We start from the raw sequence: 18,921 nt of genomic DNA, 5'->3' as shown, positions 1-18,921 counted from the left end.
ATTCACATGTGTTTCTTCTTCACAGGGCTCCAATAAATTGGTTCAACATGATTTCCCTTTCACAATACATGTTGACTCTGCCTGATTACCTTGATTTTTCCAAGTGCCCTGTTATAATGTCTTTAACAAAATAACTTCTAACGTTTTCCCTACAGCAGATTTTAAGTTAACTGGCTTGTAGTATCCTGCTTTCTGTCTCCTTCCCTTTTTGAAAAAAGGAGTTTTTGATCTAATTTCTAATCTAATTGATGGATTTTCCAATCTAATGGTATCGTCCCTGAATCTAGTTAATTCTCTGCAGATTAAAATCGCCAATCTAACTCGCCATCTATTTTCAGACCCCAGGATGAATCCATCAAGACCCGGGGACTTATCAGACTGCAGGTCCAACAGTTTGATAAATACCACTTGCAACTTTGTTGAGTTCCTCCCTCCCTCCCCCTCCAATTCCTGATTTACAGGAATGTTACTTGAGAGGATAGAATTTTAGCTGAGCTTAGATAGCGTAGAAGGTGTAAGCTAACCAGGAGGCTGTTGGAATAGTCAAGTGGTAGCAAAGCTGTGGATGAGAATTTCAGCAGCATGTGAGTTGAAACGAGTAGAGCTGGGTGAAGATGGGTAGGCCTTAGTGATGGAGCAAATATGTGCTGGTAGCTCATCCTTATCATTTCTGTAAGCAGGTTGTAGCAATGTAAAATACAGCACCAGGGTTCTGAACGGTCTGATTCAGCTTCTGACATTTATTTACCAGGGAGAGGGATGGATCTAATCGGGATGTTGAAAATGATAAAAGGATTCAACAAAGTAGGTGCGCCATGGTAGTTTCCTCTGATGGAGGAATTCACAACAAGGATATGCAGTATTAAAATTGGAGCTAGGTTTCAGCAGTGAAACGTGGAGCAGTTTACACATGCACGAGGTAACATGAATCTGGAACTCTCTTCCTACAACCGCACCTTGAAAAAAGCTGTGGATGTTGGGTCAATTCAGACTGTCAGGACTGACAGATCTTTGTTAGAGATGTCGAGAGGTATGACCAAAGCTGGAGGGGTAAATAGAATTGAGGTGCAGATCAACCACAATCTAAGTGAGTGGCAGAACCAGCTCGAGGGATTGAATTATGGCTGCTACTGCGCCTATATACCTATTATAACCAGTTACTTTGCCCACATAATTCTGTAATATAACTTTAAAAGCTTTTGTAACCCAAATTTAAATTTCACCTAAACGCTAATGAGTGTTATGAAGAATAATTGAGGCCCAGCAGTGGTTCAGGCTAATAATGAAGTTAATGGGTTTCGATGGTGTTATAATACACTCTCGTTTCTCAAGCTAGGACTGAATCCTGTTGTTATGCTGCGCTTCAAGGAGGATGGGTCTGCAGGTTTTGTATCCTGCTTTCCTCTGAACAAATTCAAAATCCAACCAAGATTGTCAGAATAAAAGTTTCCTTCTGAGCAAATGGTTTCTCTGTAAATCGACTCTGTAATCTGATGTAGTGGGGAGATGTTCTTATAAAGTTAGATTGAAGACAGATTGATGGGGCAAAGTCCAGGTAGCTACACTTCGCCTCAGGTCTTACTTTACCAGGTCTGGGATTTTCTGATGCTGCTGCTAAAAATAGGGAGATGATCAAACCTCTGATATTTAACTTTCTGAGCACAGGAATTACTTTAAAAAGCACTGCAGAAGGCAAACAGTGGTGTATTGTTGAGAATTTGTGAGGAAGGTAATTGGTTTGTGCTGATGTTGTATCTAAGGGCTGAGTATTTTCATGTTTCGTAATTTATTAGTTGCTACTGTTAACCTCATTTTATTTAACATAACATCTAATTGCTCCTCTGATGTACAATACAGTCCGCACTTAACTGAATGACTATTAGAGCTTTTCATTATCCAAACTCAAGACTCTTATTGCAAGATCACAACAACTATATTGCCATCTAGTGGGAGTTGCATTCACTGCAATTAATGCATTCTGTGCAATGGGATTGCATTGTGAAACATTACGATACCTTGAATCAACATAAAACATGTTCAATTTCTGCTTGTTTTGCGGCCCTGTCCTGATAAATTACTCTGCACAGCCAAGTTAGCATGAAACAGGAAACTCAGCAGCAGTTGCCATATCAACCAAGACTTTTTGTGCTATCTTGGGCTAGGGTTCTGACGTAAGAATTGAAGAGTTTCCTCTTGTGAACAGAAGATTAGTTGCAACAAGCCTTTGCTTTTTGGCATTCCTCAAGGTTTGCCTTTTCCAACCGATTGAAATGACTTGCCCAGTTAAATGTATTGAAGTTGGAGAGAGCCCAGTGAAGCAGCACATTGTAACATTTCACCGCAGACTGGCAGCAGCAGGCAGGATCTCTTCCAGAATTTCCCACACAATGAGTTTCTATTCTCAGCTGACCTTCAGAAAAAAGTGCAGTGTACCAGAGAGCTGTTACTAGCCTTATGATGCTGCAATGAGCTGGTGACCCCACTGGTTTCAGCAAGGGAATCATGCTTATGAGAAGCAGAAACATTAATTTTACTTTGCAAATTAGTTAACATCAGAATCTGATAAAGCTTCAGTTTGCATATTGGCTTATTTACTGCTGCTTTAAATGTACACTTCCTTTAGATGCTAAAGATTGCAAAGTTGATTATTACAGAGAGCAAAGGTTGGGTGACGGAGCTGATAATTTCACCTTGCTTATGTTTTCTTTATTGCAGCTCAGGCAGAATTTAAACGTAATTTCCTTCAAGAAAATAGTCCCCCCCCCCCCCCCCCCCACACACACACATTATTTTCCCCCCCAGGAGTGACATCTCTTAAGTTGGTTAGGAGTTTGCTTGACACAGTTGGTAACACTAGCAAATGCCAGTCAGATGTTTGTGGCTCCAAACCCACTCCAAAACTTGAGTACATAATTTGGTTTGTCATTTCAGTTCAATGCTGAGTGACATTGTTGTGTTGTTGAAGATACATATAAGATGTTCGGGAGAATGAGGAGTTTATAGATAGTAGCTTCAGGGAGGCAGTTACGTCAAAGGCACAGCGCACAGGTAATTGGGTTACCGTCAAGCAAGGGAAAGGGCAGGCAGAGCAGGGTTTCCCTGTGGCCATTCCCCTCCACAACAGGTATACCGATTTGGATACTGTTGTGGGGGATGCCTTACCTGGGGCAAGCTGCGGCAGCCGGATCTCTGGCACTGAGTCTGGCTCTGCAGCGCAGAAGGGAGGGTGGAAGAAGAGGAGAGCGGTAGTGATAGGGGACTCGATAGTCAGAGGTACAGACAGGAGGTTCTGTGGTCATGACAGAGACTCCCGGATGGTTTGTTGCCTCCCGGGTGCCAGGGTCAGGGATGTCTCTGATCGCGTGCACAGCATTCTGAAGTGGGAGGGTGATCAGCCAGATGTCATGGTACACATCGGTATCAATGATGTAGGAAGGAAGAGTGAGGAGGTCCTGAAGAGTGAGTATAGAGAGCTTGGTAGGAAGTTAAAAAGCAGGACCCCGAGGGTAGTAATCTCAGGATTGCTACCTGTGCCACGTGCCAGTGAGGGTAAGAGTAGGATGCTCGGGCGGATGAACACGTGGCTGAGGAACTGGTGTAGGGGGCAGGGTTTCAGATTTCTAGATCATTGGGACCTCTTCTGGGGCAGGTGGGACCTGTACAAGAGAGACGGGTTACACCTGAACTACAAGGGGACCAATATACTTGCAGGGAGGTTTGCTAGTGTTATTGGGGAGGGTTTAAACTAGATTTGCAGGGGGATGGGAACCAGAGTGCCAGAGCAGATAGTGGAGCGGGGGTGAAAATAAATGATGTTAATAGTTCATGCAAAATCACAAATAGAAGGATTGTGTGTGGTGGTAATAATCTTCTGAGGTGTGTCTATTTCAATGCCAGGAGTATTGTGGGGAAGGCAGACGAGCTGAAGGCGTGGATTGACACATGGAATTATGACATTATAGCCATTAGTGAAACTTGGCTACAGGAGGGGCAGAACTGGCAGCTCAATGTTCCAGGGTTCCGATGTTTCAGACGTGATAGAGGCAGAGGGATGAAGGGTGGGGGGGTGGCATTGCTAGTCAGGGAAAATGTTACAGCAGTGCTCAGGCAGGACAGATTAGAGGGCTTGTCTACCGAGGCCATATGGGTGGAGCTGAGAAACAGGAAAGGTATGACCACATTAATGGGGTTATATTATAGACCACCCAATAGTCAGCGAGAATTGGAGGAGCAAATCTGCAGAGAGCATAGCAGACAACTGCAGGAAACATAAAGTTGTGATAGTAGGGGATTTTAATTTTCCACATATAGATTGGGACTTCCATACTGTTAAAGGTCTAGACGGGTTAGAGTTTGTAAAATGTGTTCAGGAAAAGTTTCTAAATCAATATATAGAGGTACCAACTAGAGAGGATGCAATATTAGATCTCCTATTAGGAAACGAGTTAGGACAAGTGACGGAAGTATGTGCAGGGGAACACTTTGGTTCCAGTGATCATAACGCCATTAGTTTCAACTTGATCATGGATAAAGATAGATCTGGTCCTCGGGTTGAGGTTCTAAACTGGAAAAAGGCCAAATTTGAAGAAATGAGAAAGGATCTAAAAAGCGTGGATTGGGACAGGCTGTTCTCTGGCAAGGATGTGATTGGTAAGTGAGAGGCCTTCAAAGGAGAAATTTTGAGAGTGCAGAGTTTGTATGTTCCTGTCAGGATTAAAGGCAAAGTGAATAAGAATAAGGAACCTTGGTTCTCGAGGGATATTGGAACTCTGATAAAGAAGAAGAGAGAGATATATGACATGTATAGGCAACAGGGAGCAAATAAGATGCTTGAGGAGTATAAAAAGTGCAAGAAACTACTTAAGAAAGAAATCAGGAGGGCTAAAAGAAGACATGAGGTTGCTTTAGCAGACAAGGTGAAGGATAATCCTAAGAGCTTCTACAGGTATATTAAGCGCAAAAGGATAGTATGGGATAAAATTGGTCCTCTTGAAGATCAGAGTGGTCGGCTATGTATGGAACCAAAAGAAATGGGGGAGATATTAAATGGGTTTTTTGTATCCGTATTTATTAAGGAAACTGGCATGGAGTCTATGGAAATAAGGCAAACAAGTAGGGAGGTCATGGAACCTATACAGATTAAAGGGGAGGAGGTGCTTGCTGTCTTGAGGCAAATCAGAGTAGATAAATCCCCAGGACCGGACAGGGTATTCCCTCTGACCTTGAAGGAGATTAGTGTTGAAATTGCAGGGGCCCTGGCAGATCTATTTAAAATGTCGGTATCCACGGGTGAGGTGCCGGATGATTGGAGGATAGCTCATGTTGTTCCGTTGTTTAAAAAAGGCTCAAAAAGTAATGCGGGAAATTATAGGCCGTTAAGTTTGATGTCAGTAGTAGGTAAATTATTGGAAGGAGTACAAAGAGATAGGATCTACAAATATTTGGATAGACAGGGACTTATTAGGGAGAGTCAACATGGCTTTGTGTGTGGTAGGTCATGTTTAACCAATCTATTAGAGTTTTTCGAGGAGGTTACCAGGAAAGTGGATGAAGGGAAGGCAGTGGATGTTGTCTACATGGACTTCAGTAAGGCCCTTGACAAGGTCCCGCATGGGAGGTTAGTTAGGAAGGTTCAGTCGCTAGGTATACATGGAGAGGTAGTAAATTGGATTAGACATTGGCTCAATGGAAGAATGATGTGGAGATGCCGGTGTTGGACTGGGGTAAGCACAGTAAGAAGTCTCACAACACCAGGTTAAAGTCCAACAGGTTTATTTGGTAGCAAATACCATAAGCTTTCGGAGCAATGCTCCTTCGTCAGATGGAGTGGTCTCTGTTCTCAAACAGGGCACAGACACAGAAATCAAATTACAGAATACTGATTAGAATGCAAATCTCTACAGCCAGCCAGGTCTTAAATGTACAGACAATGTGGGTGGAGGGAGCATTCAACACAGGTTAAAGAGGTGTGTATTGTCTCCAGACAGTACAGCTTGTGAGATTGTGCAAGTCCAGGAGGCAAGCTGTGGGGGTTACTGATAATGTGACATAAATCCAACATCCCGGTTTAGACCGTCCTCATGTGTGCGGAACTTGGCTATCAGTTTCTGCTCAGTGACTCTGCGCTGTTGTGTGTCGTGAAGGCCGCCTTGGAGAACGCTTACCTGAAGATCCAACGCTGAAGAAGCCAGAGAGTGGTAGTGGAGGATTGCTTCTCTGAGTGGAGGCCTGTGACTAGTGGCGTGCCACAGGAATCAGTGCTGGGTCTATTGTTGTTTGTCATCTATATCAATGATCTGGATAATAATGTGGTAAATTGGATCAGCAAATTTGCTGATGATACAAAGATTGGAGGTGTAATGGACAGGTGAGGAAGGTTTTCAAAGCTTACAGAGGGATTTGGACCAGCTAGAAAAATGGGCTGAAAAATGGCAGATGGAGTCTAATGCAGACAAGTGTGAGGTATTGCACTTTGGAAAGACAAACCAAGGTAGAACATACAAGGTAAATGGTAGGACACTGAAGAGTGCAGTAGAACAGAGGGATCTGGGAATACAGATACATAATTCCCTAAAAGTGGCGTCACAGGTAGAAAGGCTTGTAAAGAGTGCTTTTGGTACATTGGCCTTTATAAATCAAAGTATTGAGTATAAGAGTTGGAATGTTATGGTGAGGTTGTATAAATGATGTGAAGATGCCGGCAGCGCTCCGAAAGCTAATGGCATTTGCTACCAAATAAACCTGTTGGACTTTAACCTGGTGTTGTTAAAACTCTTACGAGGTTGTATAAGATATTGGTGAGGCCGAAGTTAGAGTATTGTGTGCAGTTTTGGTCACCTAATTACAGGAAGGATATTAATAAGATTGAAAGAGTGCAGAGAAGGTTTACAAGGATGTTGCCGGGACTTGAGAAACTGAGTTACAGAGAAAGGTTGAATAGGTTAGGACTTTATTCCCTGGAGCGTAGAAGAATGAGGGGAGATTTGATAGAGGGGTATAAAATTATGATAGGTATAGATAGAGTGAATGCAAGCAGGCTTTTTCCACTGAGGCTAGGGGAGAAAAGAACTAGAGGACATGGGTTAAGGGTGATGGGGGAAAAGTTTAAAGGGAATATTAGGGGGGGGCTTCTTCACACAGAAAGTGGTGGGAGTGTGGAATGAGCTGCCAGATGAAGTGGTGAATGCGGGCTCACTTTTAACATTTAAGAAAAACTTGGACAGGTACATGGATGAGAGGGGTGTGGAGGGATATGGTCCAGGTGCAGGTCAGTGGGACAAGGCAGAAAAATGGTTCGGCACAGCCAAGAAGGGCCAAAAGGCCTGTTTCTGTGCTGTAATGTTTTATGGTTCTATGGTTCTATCTGTTTAGTTAGATATAAAAGATCCCATGGTGCTGTTCAAAGAAGAATAGAGAGATTTGGTCTTTAGTAAAAACAGCTTAACAAGCTATTCATCCATTTGTGGCTCTCTATTATGCACAAGTTAGAACAATAGAAAAGTTACAACATAGAGACAGGCCATTTGGTCCATTTTGTCCATGCCAGTCTGAGTACACCCAGTTGGCCTTTCTAATCACACCTTCCTGCACCCGGCTCATAGCCTTGTTTTGCTGAATTTGTTCACATAAAAATAAATGTACTTCAAAAATAATTCATTGCCATGGTAGGCTGCTTTGTAAATACTTCTCTCACTGTCATATTTAGACCATAAGACCATAAGACATAGGAGCGGAAGTAAGGCCATTCGGCCCATCGAGTCCACTCCACCATTCAATCATGGTTGATTTCAACTCCATTTACCCGCTCTCTCCCCATAGCCCTTAATTCCTCGAGAAATCAAGAATTTATCAATTTCTGTCTTGAAGACGCTCAACGTCTCGGCCTCCACAGCCCTCTGTGGCAATGAATTCCACAGACCCACCACTCTCTGGCTGAAGAAATTTCTCCTCATCTCTGTTCTAAAGTGACTCCCTTTTATTCTAAGGCTGTGCCCCCGCGTCCTAGTCTCCCCTGTTAATGGAAACAACTTCCCTACGTCCATCCTATCTAAGCCGTTCATTATCTTGTAAGTTTCTATCAGATCTCCCCTCAACCTCCTAAACTCCAATGAATATAATCCCACGATCTTCAGACGTTCATCGTATGTCAGGCCTACCATTCCTGGGATCATCCGTGTGAATCTCCGCTGGACCCGCTCCAGTGCCAGTATGTCCTTCCTGAGGTGTGGGGCCCAAAATTGCTCACAGTACTCCAAATGGGGCCTAACCAGTGCTTTATAAAGCCTCAGAAGTACATCCCTGCTTTTGTATTCCAAGCCTCTTGAGATAAATGACAACATTACATTTGCTTTCTTAATTACGGACTCAACCTGCAAGTTTACCTTTAGAGAATCCTGGACTAGGACTCCCAAGTCCCTTTGCACTTTAGCATTATGAATTTTGTCACCGTTTAGAAAATAGTCCATGCCTCTATTCTTTTTTCCAAAGTGTACGACCTCGCACTTGCCCACGTTGAATTTCATCAGCCACTTCTTGGACCACTCTCCTAAACTGTCTAAATCTTTCTGCAGCCTCCCCACCTCCTCAATACTACCTGCCCCTCCACCTATCTTTGTATCATCGGCAAACTTGGCCAGAATGCTCCCAGTCCCGTCATCTAGATCGTTAATATATAAAGAGAACAGCTGTGGCCCCAACACTGAACCCTGCGGGACACCACTTGTCACCGGTTGCCATTCTGAGAAAGAACCTTTTATCCCAACTCTCTGCCTTCTGTCTGACAGCCAATCGTCAATCCATGTTAGTACCTTGCCTCGAATACCATGGGCCCTTATTTTACTCAGCAGTCTCCCGTGAGGCACCTTGTCAAAGGCCTTTTGGAAGTCAAGATAGATAACATCCATTGGCTCTCCTTGGTCTAACCTATTTGTTATCTCTTCAAAGAACTCTAACAGGTTTGTCAGGCACGACCTCCCCTTACTAAATCCATGCTGACTTGTCTTAATCCGACCCTGCACTTCCAAGAATTTAGAAATCTCATCCTTAACGATGGATTCTAGAATTTTGCCAACAACTGAGGTTAGGCTAATTGGCCTATAATTTTCCATCTTTTTTCTTGTTCCCTTCTTGAACAGTGGGGTTACAACAGCGATTTTCCAATCCTCTGGGACTTTCCCTGACTCCAGTGACTTTTGAAAGATCATAACTAACGCCTCCACTATTTCTTCAGCTATCTCCTTTAGAACTCTAGGATGTAGCCCATCTGGGCCCGGAGATTTATCAATTTTCAGACCTTTTAGTTTCTCTAGCACTTTCTCCTTTGTGATGGCAACCATATTCAACTCTGCCCCCTGACTTTCCTGAATTGTTGGGATATTACTCATGTCTTCTACTGTGAAGACTGACGCAAAGTACTTATTAAGTTCCTCAGCTATTTCCTTGTCTCCCATCACTAGATTACCAGCGTCATTTTGGAGCGGCCCAATGTCTACTTTTGCCTCCCGTTTGTTTTTAATGTATTTAAAGAAACTTTTACTATCATTCCTAATGTTACTGGCTAGCCTACCTTCATATTTGATCCTCTCCTTCCTTATTTCTCTCTTTGTTATCCTCTGTTTGTTTTTATAGCCTTCCCAATCTTCTGACTTCCCACTACTCTTTGCCACATTATAGGCTCTCTCTTTTGCCTTGATGCATTCCCTGACTTCCTTTTAATTGGTTCCAGTCAATGATTGCCATACAGGATATTTTTGTTTGTCGTCTTTGTTTTTTCATGAGGCGAGGGTATCACTGGCAGAACCAGGATTTATCAACGATACCTAATTTCCCTTCCCTGGGCCATTTCAGAAAATGGTTGAGCCAACCACATTGCTGTGGGTCTCGAGTCACATGTAGGTCAGACCGAGTAAGGACGGCAGATTTCCTTCCCAAGAGAAAATCAAGTGAAACACATGAGTTTTTACCCGATTGTAGTTTCATGGTCACCGTTACTAAACCTAGCTTTCAATTCCAGATTTATTTCTTGAATTTAAATTCCACCAGCTGCTGTAGTGGGATTTGAACCCGTAGCCCAGAGCATTAACCTTTGGACTAGTGGCATTACCATAGAATCCCCACAGTACAGAAAGAGGCCATTTGGCCTATCGAGCCAGCACCAACAACAATGCCACCCAGGCCCTATCCCTGTAACCCCACGTATTTATCCTACTAATCCCACTGACACTAAGGGGCAATTTAGCATGGCCAATTCACCTCACCTGCACATCTTTGAAGTGTGGGAGGAAATCGGAGTACCCGAAAGAGACCCACACAAACACGGAGAGAACATGCAAACCCCACACAGCCAGTCACCCGAGGCTGCAATTGAACTGTGGCGCTGAGAGGCAGCAGTGCTTGCCACCGTGCCACACCAAAACTCTATCTTCAGGTTTTTGGAGGAGGACTTGAACCTACAACCTTCCTATGCAGAGGCAAGAGTGCTCGAACTGACACATGGCTGATACAGGTGACACAGGTACCACTATACCATCGTCTCCTCGCCCAATGTCAGTGGACCTTCAGATTTGCATATTTTGTATAAATATAATATGTTTGACCCTTGTAGAAAGTGTCAATTTGATGTTGTATTGTACATTTAATGCTACAGTCAGATATTGTGTGGTATAGTGCTTCTGTTTTTAGTTTCATTCTTTTGAACAACAATAATTTTGAATGTACCTTTTCCCCGTAGATGACGCTCCAGACCTCTCCTATTAACTATATTACCTCAATTCAGATGTTCAATAGCACTTACACACTCTACTCACACAGGTTCGTAGAATTCCTCTTTCTGATTCTGCCAGTCATGATTACACAAACCAAAACTGTGTATATAAAAAATTTTTTAAATCTAAGCCGTTGAAAATGAACCTGGCTAACTTATTAAAATCAGTTTTAAATTTATACAAATTGTCAGGTGGAGTTTGTATATCTTAATTTGTTCTCCCCTAGCTTTGAAGTCACTTTAGAATTCAAATATGAATGTTTCCTTCATGAAACAAGTGTCAGTACAGGTCAAAGACAGGTTTTATGATGTTGTGGGTGTCCCCAAACCTTGTGAACACTCGAATACTGCTGTGAGTTAATTCCTAATGATTTGGTACAGATGAAGATCTTGTTGTAAACATTTCTACATCAGAAATTGTTCTGTTGGAGATTCTGTGTCCCATCAGCATACTTGTTTAAACATCAGAGATGTGTTTGCCGTCAAAGCTTTAACTTTTTTTCTTCCCTCTGCAAGGTTTTGTTTGTGTGGACTCCCATACTTACAGTCCTCATTTTGTATTTTTCCCTATTTGTGCCAGTTGCAATGGTATTTTTTTCAGCACCAAACGTGTCAAGGTCCATTGTTCACAATTGCTGCTTAAAGCTACTGTCTGCAACCAATTGCCTCAATAGCTGCTTCACAGCTCCAGGGTCCTGGGTTCGATTCCCGGCTCGGGTCACTGTCTGTGTGGAGTTTGCACATTCTCCTCGTGTCTGCGTGGGTTTCCTCCGGGTGCTCCGGTTTCCTCCCACAGTCCAAAGATGTGCGGGTTAGGTTGATTGGCCAGGTTAAAAAAAAAAATTGCCCCTTAGAGTCGTGGGATGCATAGGTTAGAGGGATTAGTGGGTAAATATGTGGGGGTAGGGCCTGGGTGGGATTGTGGTCGGTGCAGACTCGATGGGCCGAATGGCCTCCTTCTGCACTGTAGGGTTTCTATGATTCTATGATTCAATATGTGCTGGATTCATGAGGCAATACCTCAAAATCCAGCCTCACCAACTCAATACATCATGGAGAACAGGTTGTTGGGCTTTGACCATAGAAGCTCATCTTAAGCCACAACCCTGGGTGTTATAAAAAGTGCTCTCAATTAGATTAAAATGGATAATATTGAACATGGTCATGTCTGCTGAATCTTGTACTTTCAAAGTTGATTTATAGTAGTCAAGATTTATTCATAGGTTTAGAATTCCTGGCCCAGCTTCTACTTTATCATAGATGGAATCCAAAGTAAACTCTTTTTGTCAAAAAGAAATACCAGTAAAGATTCTAGATGCTTTTGAGATTTTTCACATTATATTGATAATGTTTGATTTATGTGTGATTGATGTAACATTTGAGTGTTAAGATTTGCATATTAATTTTTGAAAATTGCTTCTTGGAAAATGGACCTTGCTAGCAAGGCCAGCATTTGTTGCACATTTCCATCACCCTTGAGAAGGTGATTGCAGCCGGTTACATTCCTGAACCGCTGCTGTCCTTGTGTTGAAGGTGTTGCCACTATGCTGCTGGGTAGTTATCCAGGATTTTAACCCAGCAATGATGAAAAACAATGCATGTCCATGTAGCAATGGTGTATGGTGGGTGTCAATCAAGTAGACAATTTTGTCAGAATGCTAATTAAAATGTTGGTTCCAAGCTTAAAATATTGAAAATGTAGAATGACCTAATAGCTGCACAATTTTGTGAATTTTATTTCACTGAATCCTGATCATGTTTCTTTCTCCGTTGAATTAACCACTTAATCAGTAAGGTTGTAATTTTGATACGTAGTTTTAAAATAATTCTTAAATCAATTTTTGCTATAAGATGAAGTCTTCAACTTTTTTTAAAAAAAACAAAATTCACGAGTAAACTACAGTGTCTGTACTGTATATTGTACCTTACATCACATTTAGACAAGTATAGTAGGTGAAAGATGCAGCAGCATAGGGATCTACGATGTCTGGAACAATGTTCTGGGAGATAGGATTGACATCTGATGGAAAGTTAGCCTGTCCCCACTATCAGAATCATCCTACAAAGAAAGTTGGACAGCACCTAAGGAGAAGAAGGGAAGGAAAGGTGGGTTCCTGGAATCCTAAGCTTGTTGAATCATAGATCAAGGCAGTTTGTCTTGTGGCTATTAGCTAAAGAAAACGTGTGAAGTTCTGCGAGCCAATTGTAGATTCAGATATCAATTAATTTTGAATGGGCAATGTGATTGGTATAATCCATATTAGCTTATAAATGAAGAGTGAATTAATATGTGAAAGAGAAAAGAAGTGGAATGAAGTGGATAGCAGTTCCAGTGAACCAGCACAAGTGTGCAGGGACAAATGGTCATCTCCTGCATTGTAAAACTTTGATTTGATGCTTTTAGTTTCAGTTTTCTTGTGTACCTTAATCTTGATAGTAATCTTTAGACATTGAACAAAGAACAAAGAAAATTACAGCGCAGGAACAGGGCCTTCGACCCTCCAAGCCTGCACCGATCATGCTACCCGACTTAACTAAAACCCCCTACCCTTCCGGGGACCATATCCCTCTATTCCCATCAAATTCATGTATTTGTTAAGACGTCCCCTAAAAGTCACTATCGTATCTGCTCCCACTACCTCCCCCCGCAAGGGGTTCCAGGCACCCACCACCGTTGTGTAAAAAACCTGCCTCATACATCTCCTTTAAACCTTGCCCCTCGCACCTTAAACCTGTGCCCCCTAGTAATTGACTCTTCCACCCTGGGAAAAAGCTTCTGACTATCCACTCTGTCCATGCCTCTCATAATCTTATAGACTTCTATCAGTTCACCCCTCAACCTCTGTCATTCCAGTGAGAGCAAACCAAGTTTTTCCAACCTCTCCTCATAGCTGATGCCCTCCATACCAGGCAACATCCTGGTAAATCTTTTCTGTACCCTCTCCAAAGCCTCCATATCCTTCTGGTAGTGTGGCGACCAGAATTGAACACTATATTCCAAGTGCGGCCTAACTAAGGTTCTATAAAGCTGCAACATGACTTGCCAATTTTTAAACTCAATGCCCCGGCCGATGAAGGCAAACATGCCGTATGCCTTCTTGACTACCTTCTCCACCTGCATTGCCACTTTCAGTGACCTGTGTACCTGTACACCCAGGTCCCTTTGCCTATCAATACTCGTAAGGATTCTGCCATTTGCTGTATATTTCCTATCTGTATTAGACCTTCCAAAATGCATTACCTCACATTTGTCCGGATTAAACTCCATCTGCCATCTCTCCGCCCAAGTCTCCAACTGATCTATATCCTGCTGTATCCTGTGATGGTTCTCATCGCTATCCGCAAATCCACCAACCTTTGTGTCATCCGCAAATTTATTAATCAATCCAGTTACATTTTCCTCCAAATCATTTATTTATATTACAAACAGCACTGATCCCTGAGGAACGCCACTTGTCACAGCCCTCCATTCAGAAATGCACCCTTCCACTGCTACCGTCTGTCTACTTTGACCGAGCCATTTTTGTATGCACCTTGTCAGCTCACCTCTGATCCCATGCGACTTCACCTTCTGCACCAGTCTGCCATGAGGGACCTTGTCAAAGGCCTTACTAAAGTCCATGTAGACAACATCCACTGCCCTAATCTCATTAATCATCTTCGTCACTTCCTCGGTAAACTCGATCAAGTTAGTGAGACACGACCTCCCCTTCACAAAACCATGTTGCCTCTCACTATTACGTCCAGTTATTTCCCAGTGGGAGTAAATTTTGTCTCGAAGAATCCTCTCCAATAATTTCCCTACCACTGATGTAAGGCTCACCAGCCTGTAATTACCTGGATTATTCTTGCTACCCTTCTTAAACAAAGGAACAACATTGGCTTTTCTCCAATCCTCTGGGACCTCCCCTATAGCCAGTGAGGATACAAAGATTTCTCTCAAGGCCCCAGCAATTGCCTTAATTGCTTATTTTTCTACTGTTACTTTTAAATAGTTTTGTTTCCAATTAATACAAATGCATGCACTTTGAACTGACAATTTCAGAGCAAAGTCCAATTTCATATGATTGTCATCTGTATGTTCCTGTGCTGTAATTTTCTTTGTTCTTTTAGGGGGTTTTAATCAAGTCGGGTAGCATGGTCGGTGCAGGCTTTGAGGGCCGAAGGGCTGTTCCTGTTCTGTAATTTTCTTTGTTTTTTGTATAAATGTATAGAATTCATCCAAGTTCCATGATTAGGTATCTACTTTATAATTCATTAGAGCCAGTTATTAATGTAGGAATAACTGATTTTTATTTCGGTGACCAGTTCAGTCTCTTACGTTTCACTAATATTGCTTTCTATTTTCAGCTACCTAGGATTCGGTTTGATGTCAGCGAGACTGGAAATTTTAGGAGGAACTGAAGGTAGACAGTGTAAGTTAGCAAGTTAGCATAATGGTCATAATTTCATCAACTTCAAGGTGTACACCCAGTCACCTGCCATAGAGTGTGACTACGCAAGCTCGCTATACTCCTTTAGTGGGAGTTCTCCTTCCCCCCCCCCCCGGCCACCGATGCAGCCATTTTCTTCTCTTCTTTTCTTCCCCTTCCCCAACATGATGGAACAACGTATGAAGTTTGCACATTTACACTGGTTCATGGGGACCTCCACCTCCGTCATACCATTTCAACTTGGACCTACCTCACTAATCCTTCTGCTGATTTAAAGTTGTAGAATTTTTCACCGAGCAGCACTGTCGGTGTATCTTCAGCACTCAAACTGCAGCATTTCAAGGTGACTCACCACCACCTCTTCTGGGGTGATGATAAATGGGCAACAGATTTTGGTTTTGCCAGCGATGCTCACATTCTGAGAATGAAATGTTTTTAAAGTTTATTTTAAATCACACTTGTGATCCAGCCCCGAAGTGTAAATGGGCAATTTAGCTGTACTGGTTATCCTCTTTAATGATAGAGTTCTGTATTATAAAGTAATGGTTACAAAGAACATGGAATAGGTTGTATTATTTGTATCTGAGGTGACATGAGCAAGAAGCAACAGTGGGAAGAATAGAAAGTGCTGGAAGTACTCAGCAGAGTAAGAGTTTTAACAACACCAGGTTAAAGTCCAACAGGTTTATTTGGTAGCAAATGCCATAAGCTTTCGGAGCGCTGCTCCTTCGTCAGATGGAGTGGAAATCTGCTCTCAAACAGGGCATACAGAGACACAAAATCAAGTTACAGAATACTGATTAGAATGCGAATCTTTACAGCTAATCAGGTCTTAAAGATACAGACAATGTGAGTGGAGGGAGCATTAGGCACAGGTTAAAGAAATGTGCATTGTCTCCAGACAGGATGGCCAGTGAGATTCTGCAAGTCCAGGAGACAAGCTGTGGGGGTTACCGATAGTGTGACATGAACCCAAGATCCCGTTTAGGCCGTCCTCGTGTGTGGAACTTGGCTATCAGTTTCTGCTCTGCGCTGTTGTGTGTCGTGAAGGCCGCCTTGGAGAACGCTCACCCGAAGATCAGAGGCTGAATGCCCGTGACCACTGAAGTGCTCCCCCACAGGAAGAGAACAGTCTTGCCTGGTGATTGTCGAGCGGTGTTCATTCATCCATTGTCGTAGCGTCTGCATGGTTTCCCCAATGTACCATGCCTCGGGACATCCTTTCCTGCAGCGTATCAGGTAGACAATGTTGGCCGAGTTGCAAGAGTAGGTACCATGTACCTGGTAGATAGTGTTCTCACGTGAGATGATGGCATCCGTGTCGATGATCCGGCACGTCTTGCAGAGGTTGCTGTGGCAGGGTTGTGTGGTGTCGTGGTCACTGTTCTCCTGAAGGCTGGGTAGTTTGCTGCGGACAATGGTCTGTTTGAGGTTGTGCGGTTGTTTGAAGGCAAGAAGTGGGGGTGTGGGGATGGCCTTGGCGAGATGTTTGTCGTCTTCAATGATATGTTGAAGGCTCCGGAGGAGATGTCGTAGCTTCTCTGCTCCGGGGAAGTACTGGACGACGAAGGGTACTCTGTCCACCTTGTCCCGTGTTTGTCTTCTGAGGAGGTCGGTGCGGTTTTTTGCTGCCTCCTGAAGATACACAAGGCAAACACACCCGGCCGTCCCATCGTATCGGGCAATGGGACCCTGTGCGAGAACCTCTCCGGCTATGTCGAGGGCATCCTGAAACCCATTGTACAAAGAACCCCCAGCTTTTGTCGTGACACTACGGACTTCCTACAGAAACTCAACACACATGGAGCAGTTGAACCAGGAGCACTCCTCGTCACAATGGATGTCTCAGCACTCCACACCAGCATCCCCCACGATGATGGCGTTGCTGCAACAGCCTCAGTACTCAACGCCGACAACTGCCAGTTTCCAGATGCAATTTTACAACTCATCCGCTTCATCCTGGACCAGAATGTCTTCACCTTCAACAACCAGTTCTTCATTCAGACACCCGGAACAGCCATGGGGACCAAATTCGCACCTCAATATGCCAACATCCTCATGCACAGGTTCGAACAAGACTTCTTCACCGCACAGGACCTTCAACCGATGCTATACACTAGGTACATCGATGACATTTTCTTCTTTTGGACTCGTGGTGAACAATCACTGAAACAACTATATGATGACATCAACAAGTTCCATCCCACCATCAGACTCACCATGGACTACTCTCCAGAATCGGTTGCATTCTTGGATACATGCATTTCCATCAAGGACGGTCACCTCAGCACCTCACTGTACCGCAAGCCCACGGATAACCTCACGATGCTCCAATTCTCCAGCTTCCACCCTAAACACGTAAAAGAAGCCATCCCCTACGGACAAGCCCTCCGTATACACAGGATCTGCTCGGATGAGGAGGATCACAACAGACACCTCCAAACGCTGAAAGATGCCTTCATAAGAACAGGATATGGCGCTCGACTCATCGATCGACAGTTCCGACGCGCCACAGTGAAAAACCACACCGACCTCCTCAGAAGACAAACACAGGACACGGTGGACAGAGTACCCTTCATCGTCCAGTACTTCCCCGGAGCGGAGAAGCTACGGCATCTCCTGCAGAGCCTTCAACATGTCATTGATGAAGACAAACATCTCGCCAAGGCCATCCCCACACCCCCACTTCTTGTCTTCTAACAACCGCACAACCTCAAACAGACCATTGTCCGCAGCAAACTACCCAGCCTTCAGGAGAACAGTGACCACGACACCACACAACCCTGCCACAGCAACCTCTGCAAGACGTGCCGGATCATCTCATGTGAGAACACATCTACCAGGTACACGTTACCTACTCTTGCAACTCGGCCAACGTTGTCTACCTGATACGCTGCAGGAAAGGATGTCCCGAGGCATGGTACATTGGGGAAACCATGCAAACGCTACGACAACAGATGAATGAACACCGCTCGACAATCACCAGGCAAGACTGTTCTCTTCCTGTGGGGGAGCACTTCAGCGGTCATGGGCATTCAGCCTCTGATCTTCGGGTAAGCGTTCTCCAAGGCGGCCTTCACGACACACAACAGCGCAGAGTCGCTGAGCAGAAACTGATAGCCAAGTTCCGCACACATGAGTACGACCTAAACCGGGATCTTGGGTTCATGTCACACTATCGGTAACCCCCACAGCTCGCCTCCTGGACTTGCAGAATCTCACTGGCTGTCTTGTCTGGAGACAATGCACATTTCTTTAACCTGTGCCTAATGCTCCCTCCACTCACATTGTCTATCTTTAAGACCTGATTAGCTGTAAAGATTCGCATTCTAATCAGTATTCTGTAACTTGATTTTGTGTCTCTGTATGCCCTGTTTGAGAGCAGATCTCCACTCCATCTGATGAAGGAGCAGCGCTCCGAAAGCTTATGGCATTTGCTACCAAATAAACCTGTTGGACTTTAACCTGGTGTTGTTAAAACTCTTACTGTGTTTACTCCAGTCCAACACCGGCATCTCCACATCAGTACTCAGCAGGTCAGGCAGCATCTGTAGAGGGAGAGACAGAGTTAACATTTCAGGATGATGACCTTTCATCAGACTGGAAAAGGTTAGGAATGTAGTAGGATTTGAGTGGAACAAGAACAAAGGAAGATCTGTGATAGGGTGGAAGACGGAAGAGATCGAATGACAGCCGAGTTAGTCTTCAAGGGCCCAATGGAATAGT

The 18,921-nt window shown here is 43.8% G+C and overlaps 1 protein-coding gene across 13 annotated transcripts in view; it reads left to right on the top strand.

Annotated features, from left to right (window-relative positions):
• The window catches only part of entpd6 (ectonucleoside triphosphate diphosphohydrolase 6), a 72,044-nt gene that overhangs the window by 37,310 nt on the left and 15,813 nt on the right, over nt 1-18,921 (top strand). For all 13 annotated transcript variants that reach the window (XM_078230224.1, XM_078230215.1, XM_078230212.1 and 10 more), the window contains 2 exons: nt 10,730-10,809; nt 15,113-15,177. In XM_078230224.1, the coding sequence (XP_078086350.1) occupies nt 10,730-10,809; nt 15,113-15,177 (145 nt within the window). The remainder of the gene's footprint in view (nt 1-10,729; nt 10,810-15,112; nt 15,178-18,921) is intronic.

Source organism: Mustelus asterias, chromosome 15 (genome assembly GCF_964213995.1).
Source record: "Mustelus asterias chromosome 15, sMusAst1.hap1.1, whole genome shotgun sequence".
In the NCBI taxonomy this organism is placed as follows: domain Eukaryota; kingdom Metazoa; phylum Chordata; class Chondrichthyes; order Carcharhiniformes; family Triakidae; genus Mustelus; species Mustelus asterias.
This window is presented reverse-complemented; position numbering and strand designations above follow the sequence as displayed.